Below are 16711 nucleotides of genomic sequence, written 5' to 3'. Positions count from 1 at the left end.
CTTCAACCTTCAGCTTAAAAACGTGTACCATTATCCCACCCTACTGGTTCACTCAATGACGTATTTGGTCAAGGTTAATCATCAAAGTTTCAAATTAAAAAAGAAAGTGAAAACAAACATTTGCTGAGTTAATTGTTGAAATACTATGTATAGACAGTGTCAATGATGTCGATAAATTAAGAAAGATATACACTCTTAAATAGCCACACACATGTAACTGCTATTCCCTTATAATACATACTAAAAATTTGCACCTAATTTGCACCCTCACGGGTAAACAGTGATGTTTACGAAAAATGTTTCAAACAAAAGCTGTTAATTTTTTTTTTTATAAGAAACATTTTTTACATTTAAATTTTTGTTCTATCCCTAACGGTTTATTAGATAAGTCCTACGGACCCAAGATCCAATTGATCTATGTTGCTCATTTACGAACTAAACCTTACTTTTTACGTCCTAAGCACGCTATAAAAATTTCAATTTGATGAGATTTCAACTCCTTTCATTTTTGAGTTATCGTATTAAAAGACAGACGGACAGGCAAACGAAAACGGACTAATTAGGTGATTTTATGAGCAGCTGTACCAAAATTTTGTTGGTAGCATCAATTTTTTCAAGCGTTACAAACTTGGGACTAAACTTAGTATGCCTTGATTGAAAAGATAATCAGTTATGGGGAAATGTGTTTTTTTAATTTTTTTATTAATGAAAATATTGAAAAAAATGAACATAAATAATTCAAATTTCATAATTTGGAAATTGAAATTATTAACGTGTATATAAAAAATATATTATAAATAATAAAAAAGCAACAACACACAGTGTTTTCAAACGGTCTCCCATTCTAGAACTAAGTGTGTTCAATGTTTCCTAACTTCTCTGTTTCTTAAAGGTTATAACCGTTGTCTTCAATGTGGTATGTATGGAGCGTGACGATGACGCGAGTTCCAAGATTTTTGTTCACCCAAAAAAGTGCTCAACCGATCCTAAAGGAATGTTCACTTCAAAAAAATAAAGAAAATTGCTATTTTTGTTATTTAGGTGAATATATTTATCAGAAGATGAAAGATTACTTATCGAGACATTACCAAGTTCTATACTTTTTGAAAATTTTAAATACATAAGCCGAATTGAATGATATATTTTATATTAGACTCTACTATTCACTGAACATATACTTGATGTATGTGAAGAACCTTAAACATATCATTCTCCTGGGAGACCTGACACACAAAGAAAATGCAGAGCAGACCAAACCAAAACAGCTGACGTCCATTTCTTTTATAAATCACAATCACTATATCTATCTAAAATTATAGCATATGTACATTGTTTTATGATGTCAAATTCTCATGCATAGAAGAAGGTGGGTCTCTGTTTGCTGATGCACTGAAAGGAAAATGAAAAAAGCAAAGTAATAAAATCCAACTGCTGTTACTGTTATTTTGTTCTTTTATATATTTGTATTATATAACACACACAGAGCAAAATTATTACAATTTATTTTCTTACTTAATTACACTCTAAACACTACAAATAATATTCAATGAATATCTGGGGCTCCGCATTAGACTTTGCAGTGTGGAAAATTTTCGAAAACCAATCGCCAATCAATCCAAAATTTACGAACGCAGGGGACCATATTTGATTTTAATGCATTGTTTGCAGATCGTAAATGCTTTTCCTGATTGTTTAAGTATCTTGGTGAGAATTGTGGACGAAAAAGTGTTAAAGATTTTACGAAAGTAAAATTTATTATTCATGGTTTTTCATGCATTAGCCAGTAGCTAATTTCCCATTTATTGAGTAAAATTTACTTGTAATTAGTAAGCTACGAGCACGCATTAACAACTATTTATTACAGAGAAAATCATGCGAAAATAGAGTATTCAAATAATCTTCGCACATGCAGAAAAAAGACACATTTTGAAAGGCTATATTTTACATTCGTTTGTGGCAGCGTAGCTCTTAAACGGATAAACCATTTGTAATTTTTTTTATCTGATATTTGATTGAGAGTCTTCTTAACTACCTGCTTCAAGAAAATCTACTCACCCATTTGAAAATCGTCGCCTATTTTCTAGCTGTTTCGCGTACGGAACCTTGCACAATTGAAACATAGCTAACAAACATACAATTATCTCGATCAAATAAGCTTTCAAACATACAAAAATCAAAATCAGTCGTTTAGGAACTACGATGCTAGACAGACACACGGATACACTGATACGTTTAACTATTAACACTCTTCGTTTTATTCGGGAGTTAAAAAATAAAACTTTTACTTACTAACTGTAAATATTTTGGTATATTAATTCCAAAAAGTAATCATGATTAGGTTTTTCGTAACCATTTTAACAAGAAACAATAAAAACTCATCAAAATGTTATTATTTGTATACCTAAACAATTTTCTGATAGTAATAAATGTGTAAGTTATAAAGGAATGAAAAAGAATATTATAGAGATAATATCGCACAAATAATCAGTATCTGTATTTTTCTATTGTTTCCTTTTTCTCGCCTTTTAATGTTTATCAATTTCTACCTTCCAGCAATAATAACTATAGATAAAAGTATTATTTTCTATATAGAATTTTATAGATGAAAATATACATACATATCTAACAAAATTACCTTTCACAATTTTATGAGAGCACGATAAAATATTAAATAAAAGTTAACCGAGTTTATTGCACAATCGATGATAAGAGTTAAAATGTATTATTATTATTATACCATGCATATATGTAATATGCTAGGTATACTAAGTTTAGTCCCAAGTTTGTAACGCTTAAAAATATTGATGCTTAGAACAAAATTTTAGTATAGGTGGTAATTTTCACAGCTGCAGCGTAATCAGGACGTAAAAAGTGAGGTCGAGTTCGTAAATGAGCAACGTAGGTCAATTGGGACTTGACCTATGGGTCAGTAGGACCCATCTTGTAAACCGTTAGAGATAGAACAAAAGTTTAAATGTAAAAAATGTTCCTTAAAAAATAAACAACTTTTGTTTAAATTGTATAGTATGTATTATATAAATTGTATATGTATGTGCAATGTGATAGAGTAATCAACACTATGCATGGTATTTCATCAATTAACTGAGTAAATTGTTTGTTTTCACTTGTTAGTATTATTAGTTTAGTCCAAAGTTTATAACGGATAGAAATTTTGGTACAATAATTTATAAAATTTTCTCATTTCAATAAATCTGCCTTTACATTCTATGACATTAAAACAAAAATCATTATATTAAATTTTGAAAATTTATTCTAAAACCAAAAAGAAAGAAATTGTGAGTCGACCCATCGATCACAAAAGTTTCTGTTTTAGAAGAGATAAAATGAAGACAAGTCAAATACAAAAGTTTCTTAATTTAAACAGGAAATATTTTTTTAAACCTGCTAAAGGCGAAAATGGAGTGCAGTCTATATCGTGGGGTGCAGTCTATAATAATTCCTATAATGAGGCTATTTAATAAGTATTTTATCCTTGATTTTACATTACAGTAAAAAATATTTTGCAATTTTTAACCCACACGTTTGTAAACTCTTCTATAGGGATCTATAAAAATTGTGACGTTACAAACTCACAATTTTAAAAAATGTATTTTCAATTCGTACATATCATTTAATAAATTGTCTCTAAACGCTTAGTTTTCGAAACAAAAATTATTGAAAAATTAAAAATGCTATATTTTTAAGGAAATAAAATAAAGATTTTAAGAAAACTGTAGTGTTTTATCAAACTCTGAGGGAATTCGCTTACTTTTCGCAGCTCTTGCGCTGCGAATTTTCTTATTAAAGTTGGTATAAATAAAAAATCGAACGCCTCAACATCACTCTAATATTCGCACCATGCATGAGTTTTATTTCAGAAGTTTCGCTGGTATTGACACACTATTAATCAAATTTTATCTGTCTGTCTGCATGTGGCATCGTAGTGCCTAAACGGGCGAACCGATTTTGATTTTTTTTTTTTTCGTTTGAAAGGTTATTTAATGGAGAGTGTTCTTAGACATATTTCAGGTGCGAGTTTATTGTTCAGTAACCCGAAAAATTTGTCGGGAATTTTTTATATTTTGTAAATTTAATTTTAACAAATTTATATAATATTTTGTTAATTTATATTTAAAAATTATTATTTATGCAATTCGGTCTCTTACTTTCACAATTGACTTAGCTTACTTACAATCACTAATGCAACAAGTTAAAATAATTGCAATTATTCAATAATTTTCATTTGACATTTACTATACCAAATACATGTAAACAATTGAAAAAAAGTCATATTTTAAACAAAACGTGTAATTGATTGCAAATTTCATAAGAGAGCAGCGCAATTCCTTCCACCTACTCTACACTCAGCGAGTAGCAGAATTTTGAAAATAACATTTCGTTTTTGCTGAGATATAGAATTAATATCACAATCTGAAGTCACGAGGGTGGAAAAACAAATGACAAAATGTGACAAAGAAGGCTCTCAGACGGAAGTCTAAAAATCTTGAAAAGCATGTGATTTATGGATGCCCCCTAACAGACCTCTGTCAAAACTATCTCAAAAGTAGTTGAGTGGTAAAATATCCTTCTCCAATTTTAAAAACAGTTATCTTGTATAATAGATATGAATGTCAATATATACACAATTCAATAAAGTTTTTTTTTTCTATTTTCAAAATCACTATCCAAATATTGCGCATTGCTGATGTTATTAAAATTTAGTAGTGCTATAATAAGATTAAGAACCCCATTATATTATGTGTTTATATAGTATAAGTTACTAAACTTTTAATAATGAAGTACCTCATTATGAAAGTAAGTAAACAGCCTCCTTTTATATTTAACAAAAACTATTTGTACAACTTCGTATATAACGGGTGTTTCTCATTAATATACTTTATATTACTTATCATCTCGAAGCTTTCATTATCCTGTTTAACTGGTCATTATAAAAGTGTACGCATACAAGTTTACTCTGGTCATCTATTTTAAAGACTAATTATATGTGTCCACGATTCTTTTCATTTTCTTTGCAACGATGTGTAAAAATTTCAATTTGATTTTCAAATTTCTCTACGTGGGATCAAATTTGGTTTTCCCATCTTTATAGTGAATAAATCTGAATATATATAAATAAATAATATATCTGTAGATATAAATCAACTAGCTGTAAACTTCCGGCTTCTCAGAGCTACTTCACTTCATATGTCACTTACCCTCCTTTTGTTCATAATTTCGTTTAACCTCTAAAATTATCAGTGTTTCTCTACTATATTATGCATGTATTATACATAAAAACCTTCTTCTTAAATAACTTCATCTATTATAAAAAAATGGCATTAAATTCCGTTGCGTAGTTTTAAAGATCTAAGCATACATAGGGGACATAGGGGACATAGGGGACATAGGGACAGGCAGCCTAAAGTGACTGTATTTGATACTATGTATTGATATTGAAGAGCAAGGCGTATGTTTGTAAATTTCGTTATTTCTTATCTTCCAAACGGCTTGATGGTTTTCGATATTTAAGGTAAGGTTTTTTTTAGTGCCGGGACTAAAAAAAGTCTAAAATAAAATAAATAATTTTAAAAAAAATCAAAAACCTGACTGTGTTAAATAAAAACTGAAAAGAAAGACACAAGTCCAGTAGTTATCATAGCGACATTAAGAGTCGGGACCCATTATTGGGAAAATTTAAGCCGGTCTAGGTTTGAATGGACCCCAACTGTTAAGGTCACTATGATAATTAGTGTACCTGTTTCTTTCATTTCAGTTTTTATTTAACACCGCCGGACTTTTGATATTTTTAATTATTTATTTTACTATAGGTACTCAAAAACTGAAAATTTTTAACTGCCTCAAAAGCTTAAATTCAAAGAATTTCGCTTTTCTTCAAATTCTGAGAAGAAAATGGACACTATATCGACTTTTATCCAACACTAAACAAAATGGTTGGTCCTTAGCTCGCAATTTGAAATTTGAAATTTCAAAGTATTTAATAAATTAATAATTAATGATTTTTAGCCTCCGTTTGTCTGACATATACGTCTATAACAGAGGCAACCCACATGATTATTTTTTATTCTTTATTTATTAAACTACATCCATATACAATTGATTTTGATGATGTGAGTAGAGTCGGTTACTTCGTTCTTAGCCAACGACAGTGAGATGAATTTTTCCGCCTCATTAATTATAACTGCTCACACTGCCGTTGCCTGGATTCGAACCTGCAACCTAAATCTCTTCATATTGGATAAAATTAAAATCAATTAAAACTTGACAGTTGCCAAAAATGAAATAGCTTCGAAGACTGTTTATGTTGCGTATAGTTAATTATATTGAAATGTTGAGTATAGTTAGTTACATTGTCAAAATTAAGCGTCATATACTCAAATTTAGAACAAATTTGGCTGGAACTCGATGTGTATAATTTTTGTGGACCATCTTGCCCAAGTATATTATTTATTCTGTGACCAGCATAATATTTCTCTTACATCCATACACAGTGTTAAGATGCTGTTAAATATATTTCACAATCTTGACCTAAATAGGTGAGATAAAACTTATGTTTATCTACCTACAATCCCACCTACTAATTATATTCTAGCAGATGTCTACATTAATAATTTACAATGTGTTTTAAAACGATTTAAATTATGTCATCAAAAAACACTCACCTCGAAGGACTTTAAAATTATTTCCCCTCGAATACATTGCATATTTTCCCTGAGGCCATTTCATTTGGAATAAGGTTCATGGCAGAAACTAAAATAAGCTGCTTAACGCCTTTCATAATTTTCTATTTAATGTACTTCTCCTTTACACGCTTGAGTAATCATTTGATATTTTCTCATTACATATTCGACGTATCTGTTTTTCTAAAGACAAGCAATGCAAGTGTTGGGGTCAGGCTTAAATCAGATCTAGCGAACAATTTTTACATGCCTTAATCAATACTCTTCATGGCACTATTAGGTTCTATTCAAAGAGTTTACAATTGGATAAAAACAAGACTCGTTACCACCTATAAATAAAAATTAAACCGCGTTCTGAAAGAGAGTTGAGTATATATTTAAATTATGAGAATGTTGGTCTTTGACTGATTTATGGCTTATTTGTGAAGCCCACATAAACTTGCAATCTTAAATTTTATGATTGAAAATTTCTTAATTTACTACCCTTGCTTTTCAGAGGTCTGCAATAATATCTTTTGATTGACCAACCTAAAAATTCTCACATGAAGCCATTATTGCTCAAGTGCAAAGTTCTCAGAGGCTATACTCAAATAATTTTAGAGTTAGAAAGCAAAAAATCATTTTTATTATCTTTAGGGAACCTTATATCAAACATTTGCTTATCTTTACCAAAAATCTCCCTTGAAGCTTGAGTTACACAGATTGTTTTTCTAGTCGTACAAAAAAAGGTTGGAGGAATACAGCAAGGTTTTTGTAGTAACCATGAGTCACATATATATACGAACCACCCAACAAATTTCTTTCTGTATATTTAGCATTTCAATCCCGCTACAAAATATACTAAGATAATACCATTTATAATTGTATACCTTTTTATGCACTGTCCTGTGTATGATAAACTTTTGTGCAATATAAAAATATTGATAGGTAATTTACAATATCTTTTATAACAAACGTTCAAATAAAATTATTTCAAATATAATTTTGATTTCGTTTTTTTTTTGTTACAGATAAAGTAAAAAAGAAATATAATAATCTGGGTGGAAGTGTAGTGATGGTACAACTAGAACGAAGTCCACAAGGTTCCCTTGGGTTAAGTCTAGCTGGACATCGTGATCGTAACACTATGGCTGTATTTGTGGTGGGCATTAATCCCAATGGTGCAGCACATCGACTTGGTGCTGCTGGTATACAAGTTGGTGATGAGATTCTCGAGGTAATTTCATTTCTTTTTTAAACTATCATAGAATCTTCTATAGCCACTCTTCCATGTATAGTCAGTATATGTATGTTCTCGAAGTAAGATTGTTTCATAACTAGTTATCCAATCACACACATTCTACTATCGATTCTTAATAAAAGAAACAAGAAAAGTATCTAATTCGTTTCTTTATTATTCACTATGAGCGAATTCAATCATTCCTTGATTTTTTCTGTCATAGCGTATATTGGAATGTATTCTTACGAAGTACAAACACATATTAGCATACAGGATGCCATTTTTAAGTTGTTTTTGCTTGACACTCGAAACTTTTATCGATAAAAATCTTCAAGCAAAAAGTGTTAAGTTTATAGGCGCACATCTTTCGCAGACCTTCAACTTGGCCGAAGCTTTCAAGCCAATGAAAAGCTCACTCTACTCCATTTCCGGTAATAGATAGATGAACACTCTAAGATAGAAAGTTGTTATTCATTAAAAAGGTAACATTTTTTGTTTGAAACATTCTTCCGAAAACCGTTTAGTTTAGGCAAAAACGAGCTGAAAAGTTTTACCCACAATTGTTTTTGTGTTTCAAAATTATTACTTCGTATAATTGTTTTTGCGGAATCCAGGAACTCTTTGAAAAAAATTCTCCAATAAATCCAATAAAAGTGGTTTGTTTTCTATAAAAATCATTTTTATTCAAATTGAATGAAAAAACACCCAAAAAGTTCGCTTGAAGCATTTTTCTCGATTTAACTTATTTTTCGTGTTCTACGTATATGACAAGTTAAAAAACTTCTGTATATTCAGAGTAACGCAAGCGTGTTTTTAACTATAACAACTTTTTAATGTTTAACTGTGATATTCGATGAAAAACGTTTTCTAGGCAGGAAAACCGAAAATCATATCCCTTTTAATTTGGAGTATGAAAAGCAGCAAGTACAAGTGTAGTAGGTTTAAATATTATATCGCCCCCAAACTATCAATCTTATAAAATCTTTGCATTCTTAAAATTCAACAGAAACGGTCAAAATATCGAGACTACGTAAAATTCCGTGCAAAAATAATGTATGTCACTTTTGGAGTTTCCAAATGTTAAAAGCTGGTCTCTTATGGTTTCATCATGTCCATTCACCTAGAAGAAGTTGGTTGATTTTAAATATATTGATTTTAGATTAAAAGGTTTATTCTCAAATCGCAGTTTAAATTTAATGACATATTATTTAATGACAATAACTTTATGACCGAATTATTTTTTTAAAATTTTTACTAAAATATCAGAACTCAAATGAGAAAAATGAAACCAGGCTAATACACACTTTGTAATCGCAACATTTACATTTAATGCAGTCTGATACCGCTTGTGATCATTTTCCTGCTTGCTTGAAAATATCGTTTTATGTTCAACAATACATCTATATTTGATAAGAATCATCTTCAAACTATACTGATCAAAAGTGGCCAAATACTGGTTTTGAGCAGAAATTATGACAGTGGGGAAAATCGCATATTCACATGTATAGTATACTTAGTACAATTTAAAAGTTTTAAACTTATTTGAAATGATTTATACTTATACGAAAAATAAATGTGCAAAGATTGAAAAAAAGACTTATTTCGCCGATGTACGTTGTACGCGTTATATGAACAAAGTTCACGAGACGCTTCTTTCTCAAAATAAGCAGATTCTTTTTGTTTTCGCCAAAATGAAATGAACTATATGCAGCATAATTATAACAAATATTCCAAAGCGTCTCGGATATTTGGTATAGTGCTCCGAATCATCGAATTCTCTTTTATTTTTCATGTATCTAAATTCCAATGTCTGTAATAACCATTTTTAATATGAGTAATTTAACAGGTAAATGGAATTGTTCTTCATGGAAGGTGTCATCTTAATGCTTCTGCTATAATCAAGGGGCTTTCTGGACCAACTTTTAAAGTAATTGTTTTAAGGTATACTAATTTTTAAATTAACTTATTTTAAATCTATAGTGATTTACACAATTTTTTTTTACATTTTCTAGAAAAAAATCTGCGATAGAAGATCTTGCCGTACGACCGATAACACAGTTTCCGGTAACGTTAGAAGATGAGGTATGTTTAAATATCTATTTTCACATTCTTTTTTACACTGACACACATACACAAATTATATCACCGTGTGAAATCGCACACACAATTACTGAATATTTTTTTTAAAGTGTTCCAAAATTAAATAAAAATTTGTAAATATATTATCTAAGAACAAAATCGCACTATGTAAAAATACCTACAGGCTTTAATAAAAACAAAATTGCAATAAAATCTAAGTCTTTTTCAATTAAATTGAAATACGATTTTGAATGTTAATTTTGTATATTAATAGTGCTTATTGCAAATGTTTTATGCAAAGAATTACAAAATCTTCAAATATAATTTGGTAAAAAAACATTCTGTTTTTAAAAAATCAATAGAAATTTTTTTTCAACATTTTTAGCTCACATTTTATGAATTTTATGACTGACTACGAAAAATTATCAGATATATTTATTTTCTATATACATTTATTATTGGTTAAGAGTATTTTTAAAAAAACCTTTCAATTCTTATTGTTTTAATTTAAAAATGTAAAAAATTATATTAAAAAAATAGAGTAAAATTACCTGAGAGTAACCTAAATCTGAGCAATTTACATTATTTAATCATATTCTATATAACTTATTAATTGTACAATAAAATTTTATCACGAGAATTGAAAAACAAGGAGAAGACAGTAAAATACCGCTTTTCCCGATATATGTATAAATAAATCAAAGAAAAAACTGTGAAAATAGCTTGGAAAACTCCAGGGCGCGTTCCATTGTACCTTTATTACTGAATGTTAAAAAGTTAATTTCGCTCTTCTTGATTACTAGGACTTTGCACAGGGCATGCAAGTATATCCACAGCTAAGCCATTCGACTGTGCTTGCCTGAAACTTACTAGAGCACAGTTGAGAAGGGTGGTGGAACTCTTGACAGGACATTGTCGATTCAACTATCACCTTCACAATATGGGGATCTGTAATGATCCCACTTGTAGAGCCTGTATGGAGGATGACGAAACCTCCATAAATGTTATTTGCACCTGCAGAAATCTGCAGGGCGTTAGATTCAGAATGCTCGGGTCCGAAACCTTGGATTCATCAATCCTGAGAGATATCCCGACGAAGAAACTGTGGGCTTTCTGTGTGGCATCTTCATCTGATTTTAATAGCGCCTCCTACCCGAAGACACCTCGTCTTCGAGTGGCAGGTCGTTCTCAAATAGAGCTCAGAGAACTCTTGGCTTAAGAGCTAGGGACCCACTTGCGGTTCCCTCTTTGTTTTATTATTATTATTATTATTATTATTATTAATTTCGCTCTTCCCAGCACCTTAATTTTTATCTTACATTAGATCTCTAGGAAAAGCACTTACTTCAAACAACTGATTATATTTCGGTGCTAAAATGCTGTAAACAGATACACAGATAAAAGGCAGAAACAGAGCTAAAAACAGGGAAATGCTAATTATCCGCAGCAAATTTCAGCAACATATTTAATGCCAATTCTAAGAGCTATATATGATGGCTTTTTAGATTTTGAATATATGAAAAAGTATACATTATATCTTTTAAAAAACTGAAAACCACAGACAAATGCTAATATCAAAATTAAATTTTATTAAAAGAGATGAGTAGAATTATTTTATTTCAGATATTCATATGACTGCAATATGTTGTATATTATCAAAAACTTGAATAAGAACTTCCCGAAAGAAATTAAAACCTAAACCAAAAAACTTTCAAGGTTCTGGAAATAAAAAAAAATATTCAAAATATTCTGGAAATTAATATTATCGTTTATTAAGATTGAACTTAAATTGATTCTTATTTCCTCAATTTACAGGAACTTGTTATAAATGCTATAAGAAGCAATTCGCCACTCTACCCTTCTTTAGCACGCCATACACTTTCAACTTGGTGGACAACATAGTTAACAATTTGCCTGTGACACACGTACCAACCAAGTTGACAACTGTAATATCAACATTAGTTTATACAAAATTTTCGAAATCATAACTAAATGTCTCATCCAACGCTCTCTGTAGTGTTGATTATTTTAATTACTATATATGGACTATATGTTGACTATTTTAATTGTCAAACTTCTATTTTCAAATGTTATACAGTAGTTCACCGAATTATTATGAAACTTGGACAATGTTGAATATAATTCTGACAGATTTTACAATATTTTACAATTTTTTTTAATGCATTCCAATGGCATTTTCTCGAATATTCTTCTTTTATAACAATATTTAATATATTCTCGATGTGAAAATTACAGAATATTCTATAAAATTCGATAGGAAAAGTTTCAGATAAGTAGCTGTCAGGATTTTCTAATATAATTTCGAATCAAGGTTTTCGACATTCCAGAAAATAACGTACAATGATCCAAATAACGTCCTAATTTTTTAACCGATTACAAAATTTTGATAACAGGCTGATATATTTAATAATATTGAATTCCTAGAAATTTTTTTAACTTAATAATAAAAACTATAATTTTGCTAGAGTCGCGCTCATGATGCAATAAACTTTATAACTGATGTTCGCACAAAGTTTTCAACCTAGCCACAGCGACGCATCAACATGGTTGTCAATACAAAATCACTCCCACAAAAAATCAAAACTTTTTGATTTTATTCAATATAGTTGAAAACATGAAATTTCAATCATCAGCCCATCCACACACTTTCAACTTGGCTGTCAATATTACATATTGTCAAGCATGTTGTCAATTAAGGTGAATGTGTGTGGGGCTCTTTAGATAACGATTGAGATAACGATTATAACGTTTTCGTTATTTATATAGAGGTGAAAATTTAAGCAAATACAGTAAAAGAATTATATATGTATTTTTATCTCTTTTCAACATAATAAAATATAAAAATAAAAACAAAAATAAAATTTTTTGTTAGGTGAATCTCCATTTTAATATAAATGATTTTTATTCTCTCCATTCATTTATACATTGAAAATTTTACATTAAATGGTTTATTTCTATGAAGTAAAATTATTTTTATTATACACAATAAAGTCAAGAAAATATTTACTTCCACTTTGTTTATTTGTTTTCCGGCTATCATCAATCTTATTCTATTATATACAAGTATATACAAGGCATTTTATATAAGAATTTTCACATTAAAAGACAGAGACAACTATCATCAGTTCTAATAATAAGATTTTTCATACAGGATGTTCTAACTAAATAATTGAATAAATAAATATAACACTAGTGACACAATTTTTACTAATCAATTGAATTGATTATAAATAGTCCATTGAAATTTAAATTTAAATTATATTTTTATTAATGAATGTTTCATGTTTATTCATGAATGTCTACTTCATATCTATTCAGCTTTAGGGTTACCAACTCTCTGTTTTTGGACTGGAGTCTCTGGTTTTCCGTTTTTTATAAAATAATGTCCAAATTTGCCATTTCTATAAGAAAAAGAATTAATCTCTTAATTATATATAAAAAATAAATACATATTTATAATGTCCGCACCATTACATATTTTATATCACAGTTTAATCTGACGAGTAAAACATAAACAAAGATTGGTGGAATATATAGGGAAGACCATTTTAATATATTTTGACTAATAGCTCGTTTTTTGGTTAAAAAATCAAAAAATAACTTAAACAAAAGTTGCAGAGTTTGATAAGGACATCAGATTGAACCTTTTTCACGGGATTGCTTTAATAGTCAATTTAGATCCTAAAAGGTAAAAGATAGAATAAAAAGAAGTCCGGGTTCGAGTGTATTTTTTTCAATTCTCCTTAATAGAAAAACACTTTCAATTAGAAAGTTGATCCTCATTAAAAAAATTAACAATTTTGGTTTAAAATATGTTTTTCAAAAATCGTTAGCTTTCGGAGGAAATGTGACTTAAAAATATGTCATTATTGCATTTAATCGAAAGAAAAGAGTCTAGTCAAGTTTTGAGGAGAAGGGCTCTCATACTAACAAAGGGCTCAAGTTGATTTACAAAAGCTAAAAAAGAAAAAAAAATCTCCAGATTTATTGGAATGATTTGGTAGCTCTAATTTCAGCTAGAAAAATTGTTTAGTTTGACTTCTGTTACTTGAAAGTTTTTTTTTTACAATTTCTTATGCACTACTGTATTTTGAAAAGAAAGTTTGAATATTGATTTTTTGTTTTATAATGATTCTTATTAGAAAAATTTTCAGTTTCTCGATCACTTGCATTCCGGGCTATTTTTGTGGCTCATAATTACAAAAAAGAATTAGTAAAAAATAATATGAAATCTACATGAGACCTTTAATACAGTCTTGAAGGCCTCTATATGAGACCTGGCAATTTTATCTTTATGGACTCTGACACTTAGTAATATGCCTGATCAAATTTTAAAATTTTTTGCCATTTAAATATAAATGAATTTACACCTAAGCGAAGATTGAACTCCCAACCTCAAGCATGCCAGTGCATGCAAGAAATGAATCTAGCTATATCTTGGTAATTTCTCTAATCCGAAACACCTTGGGCTCTGGTTGAAGAAATGTACAATGGCAATTTAATTTTATTTACTAGCAGATAAATAAATGTATCCAACTCTTTGGACACGCTGTTTAAAATACTTTGGACACGTTGTAAATTTTCTATAGATCGTTGTACATACAATTTTCATTATTCTTAATTCGTTCAATTTAATCGAATGTTTTTTTAATGTCATAAATAAACATTATTTTCAATTTAAATACCTATTACCAATAAAAAATCGATTCTGTGAAGATGAAAAAAGTACTAATTCCATTTTTAATGAGTATTTACTTTTCTTACACATATTTTACAATTTTTCATTAGCAGGAATAAAGAATATAAAGAATTTTATTCATTTTAAAGGATAAATTAGTAAAAAGTGTTTGCGAATTTACAAAATAAAGCGATTGCGAAGAGTACATAACCTATTGAAGACCTAAAAATTAATTTGAAATACGCAGTTCAAGCCATAGAGGTGATGTGGAATTGTAAATTTTGGCATTGAACAACTGGCCTGTAAAAAAGTCGTGAATGGTAGCAAAAGAAGTAGATAAATAGCACAGAATCACTTTTCATCATTTTCCAAATCATTTTTCAATTTTCTCTCATAAAAAGGGAAACCTCGATAATAAAGCTCCTTTCTAGCTCGGCGCTTCTTCTAATCCGACATTCCTGCAACAAGTACATAATGCACATTTATTAAATAAATCTTCGTCTCCTGATGTTTAAACAAACTTTACCATGGTCGCAGCACTGTAAATTTTCATTTTAAAGTAATTATGTCCTTTTCAAAAAATTTCGGATTACTAGAGGTCAGTGGTAACGATTAGTCCAATTCGATCATCCACCACTGTCTTGCAAAATGTTTGTCAGATTACCGCCGCGGATCATTGAATTTGCAATCAACTTGTTTATAGATATCTCTCAACAATGTGTAAAGTTGTTAAAACATTACAAAAACTTAGATTTAGTGGGAACGCGACAGAATGTCTAACATCTAAATTTATTATGACAGAAAACAAAATGACGAAATATTTTATGCCTACGACATATATTTGTCTAAAAACTCATAACTATTCAAGGTTAGTTTTTTTGTATCAATGAATATATTATAAGTGCTCTAAAAATAGAAATAAAGATTATAGTTAATATTGTTGAAGATTTTATCAACAATCCAAAAATATATTTATAACATTTGTTTGCAGTAAATTTTATTTTTATAAACTTTCTTCCGCGTGATCTTAATTTGATTCTAATAAAAGTATTAACAACTACACAGTATAACGTTATAACACGCAAAAAAATTTCAAAGAGGAAGAGATGCCGGATTAAGCCAGTGCGGGGCCGGTATCAAATTCTGTAGAGGGTCTGTTGTAAGTGTAACGTGGCTTCGTAAATCTAGCCCCACGGCAAAACCTTTTGGAAAATACTTGCCTCCTTCCTTTTACCTTTCTTCTATTTGTCCCCTTTGGTTTTTTTCCCCTCCTTAAAGAACGTAAAATTTTGTAGTCCAAGTTATAACAGTAGGACTTTGTATAGGGATCCTTCATGATTTAAAACTTATGGTGAAAAATTACGAAAAGTAGTGGTAGTGATTTGGACATAACCTTGTTTCAAAAAAATCTCTTACGCCACTGACTTCATGGAAAATAAACCTAAACTTGCAAAGAGCCATTGGCGAAAGAATTTTTTTTTTTTAAATCGATTATGGGTTACTGAACACACTTCCACTGCTGGTTTTCGTATTCTATGACACATAAGTTTTAAATTATGAAAAATCCTTAGCTCATACTGTGTGCCAAATGCCCAATTTTTCTAAACATCACTTTTGGCAACATAAATTTCTCCGAAATTTCAACATGCTTTCCCAGCAATAAGTGTCTTGAGAAATTATTATTTTAACGCTAAGTGCCTACCATTTGCTGATCAATCTGGACAACTACAGATATGGACTACTAAATCCTTGATGTTGGGGGAAACCAATGATAGAGACAGATGTATTTACAAACTATCGTGTCCAATCTATAGCCCTTCTTTTTCAAGATAATTTTTTTTTTGTATTTTCACGGTATTGTGTAATAATTAGCATAACTAAGGCTTTTTGGATCATCACTAGCCTAGATATTATCCCATGGCTGTATTGACTTATAAGCGCTACACTTTTCATCATTGCCCTTCGGAGACTGTGACTTTGAATTTTAGAAAAAAATAGTTTATTAGATTACTAATG

At 29.6% G+C, this 16711-nt stretch overlaps 1 protein-coding gene across 2 annotated transcripts in view; it reads left to right on the top strand.

Annotated features, from left to right (window-relative positions):
- Window positions 1-7710: 7710 nt before the first annotated feature.
- Window positions 7711-16711, top strand: part of LOC123301868 (inactivation-no-after-potential D protein) — a 38954-nt gene continuing 29953 nt past the window's right edge. Inside the window, exons 1-3 of one of the 2 annotated variants that reach the window (XM_044884806.1) lie at window positions 7711-7914; window positions 9764-9858; window positions 9930-9999. In XM_044884806.1, coding sequence (XP_044740741.1) covers window positions 7753-7914; window positions 9764-9858; window positions 9930-9999 — 327 coding nt within the window. In that variant the 5' untranslated portion in view covers window positions 7711-7752. Of the gene's footprint in view, window positions 7915-9763; window positions 9859-9929; window positions 10004-16711 lie in introns of both variants that reach the window. The other variant, XM_044884807.1, reaches the window with a different exon arrangement.

This window comes from Chrysoperla carnea, chromosome 5, assembly GCF_905475395.1.
Source record: "Chrysoperla carnea chromosome 5, inChrCarn1.1, whole genome shotgun sequence".
In the NCBI taxonomy this organism is placed as follows: Eukaryota; Metazoa; Arthropoda; class Insecta; order Neuroptera; family Chrysopidae; genus Chrysoperla; species Chrysoperla carnea.
Note: the sequence above shows the minus strand (reverse complement) of the source record. Positions and strands in the feature narration are given on the sequence as shown.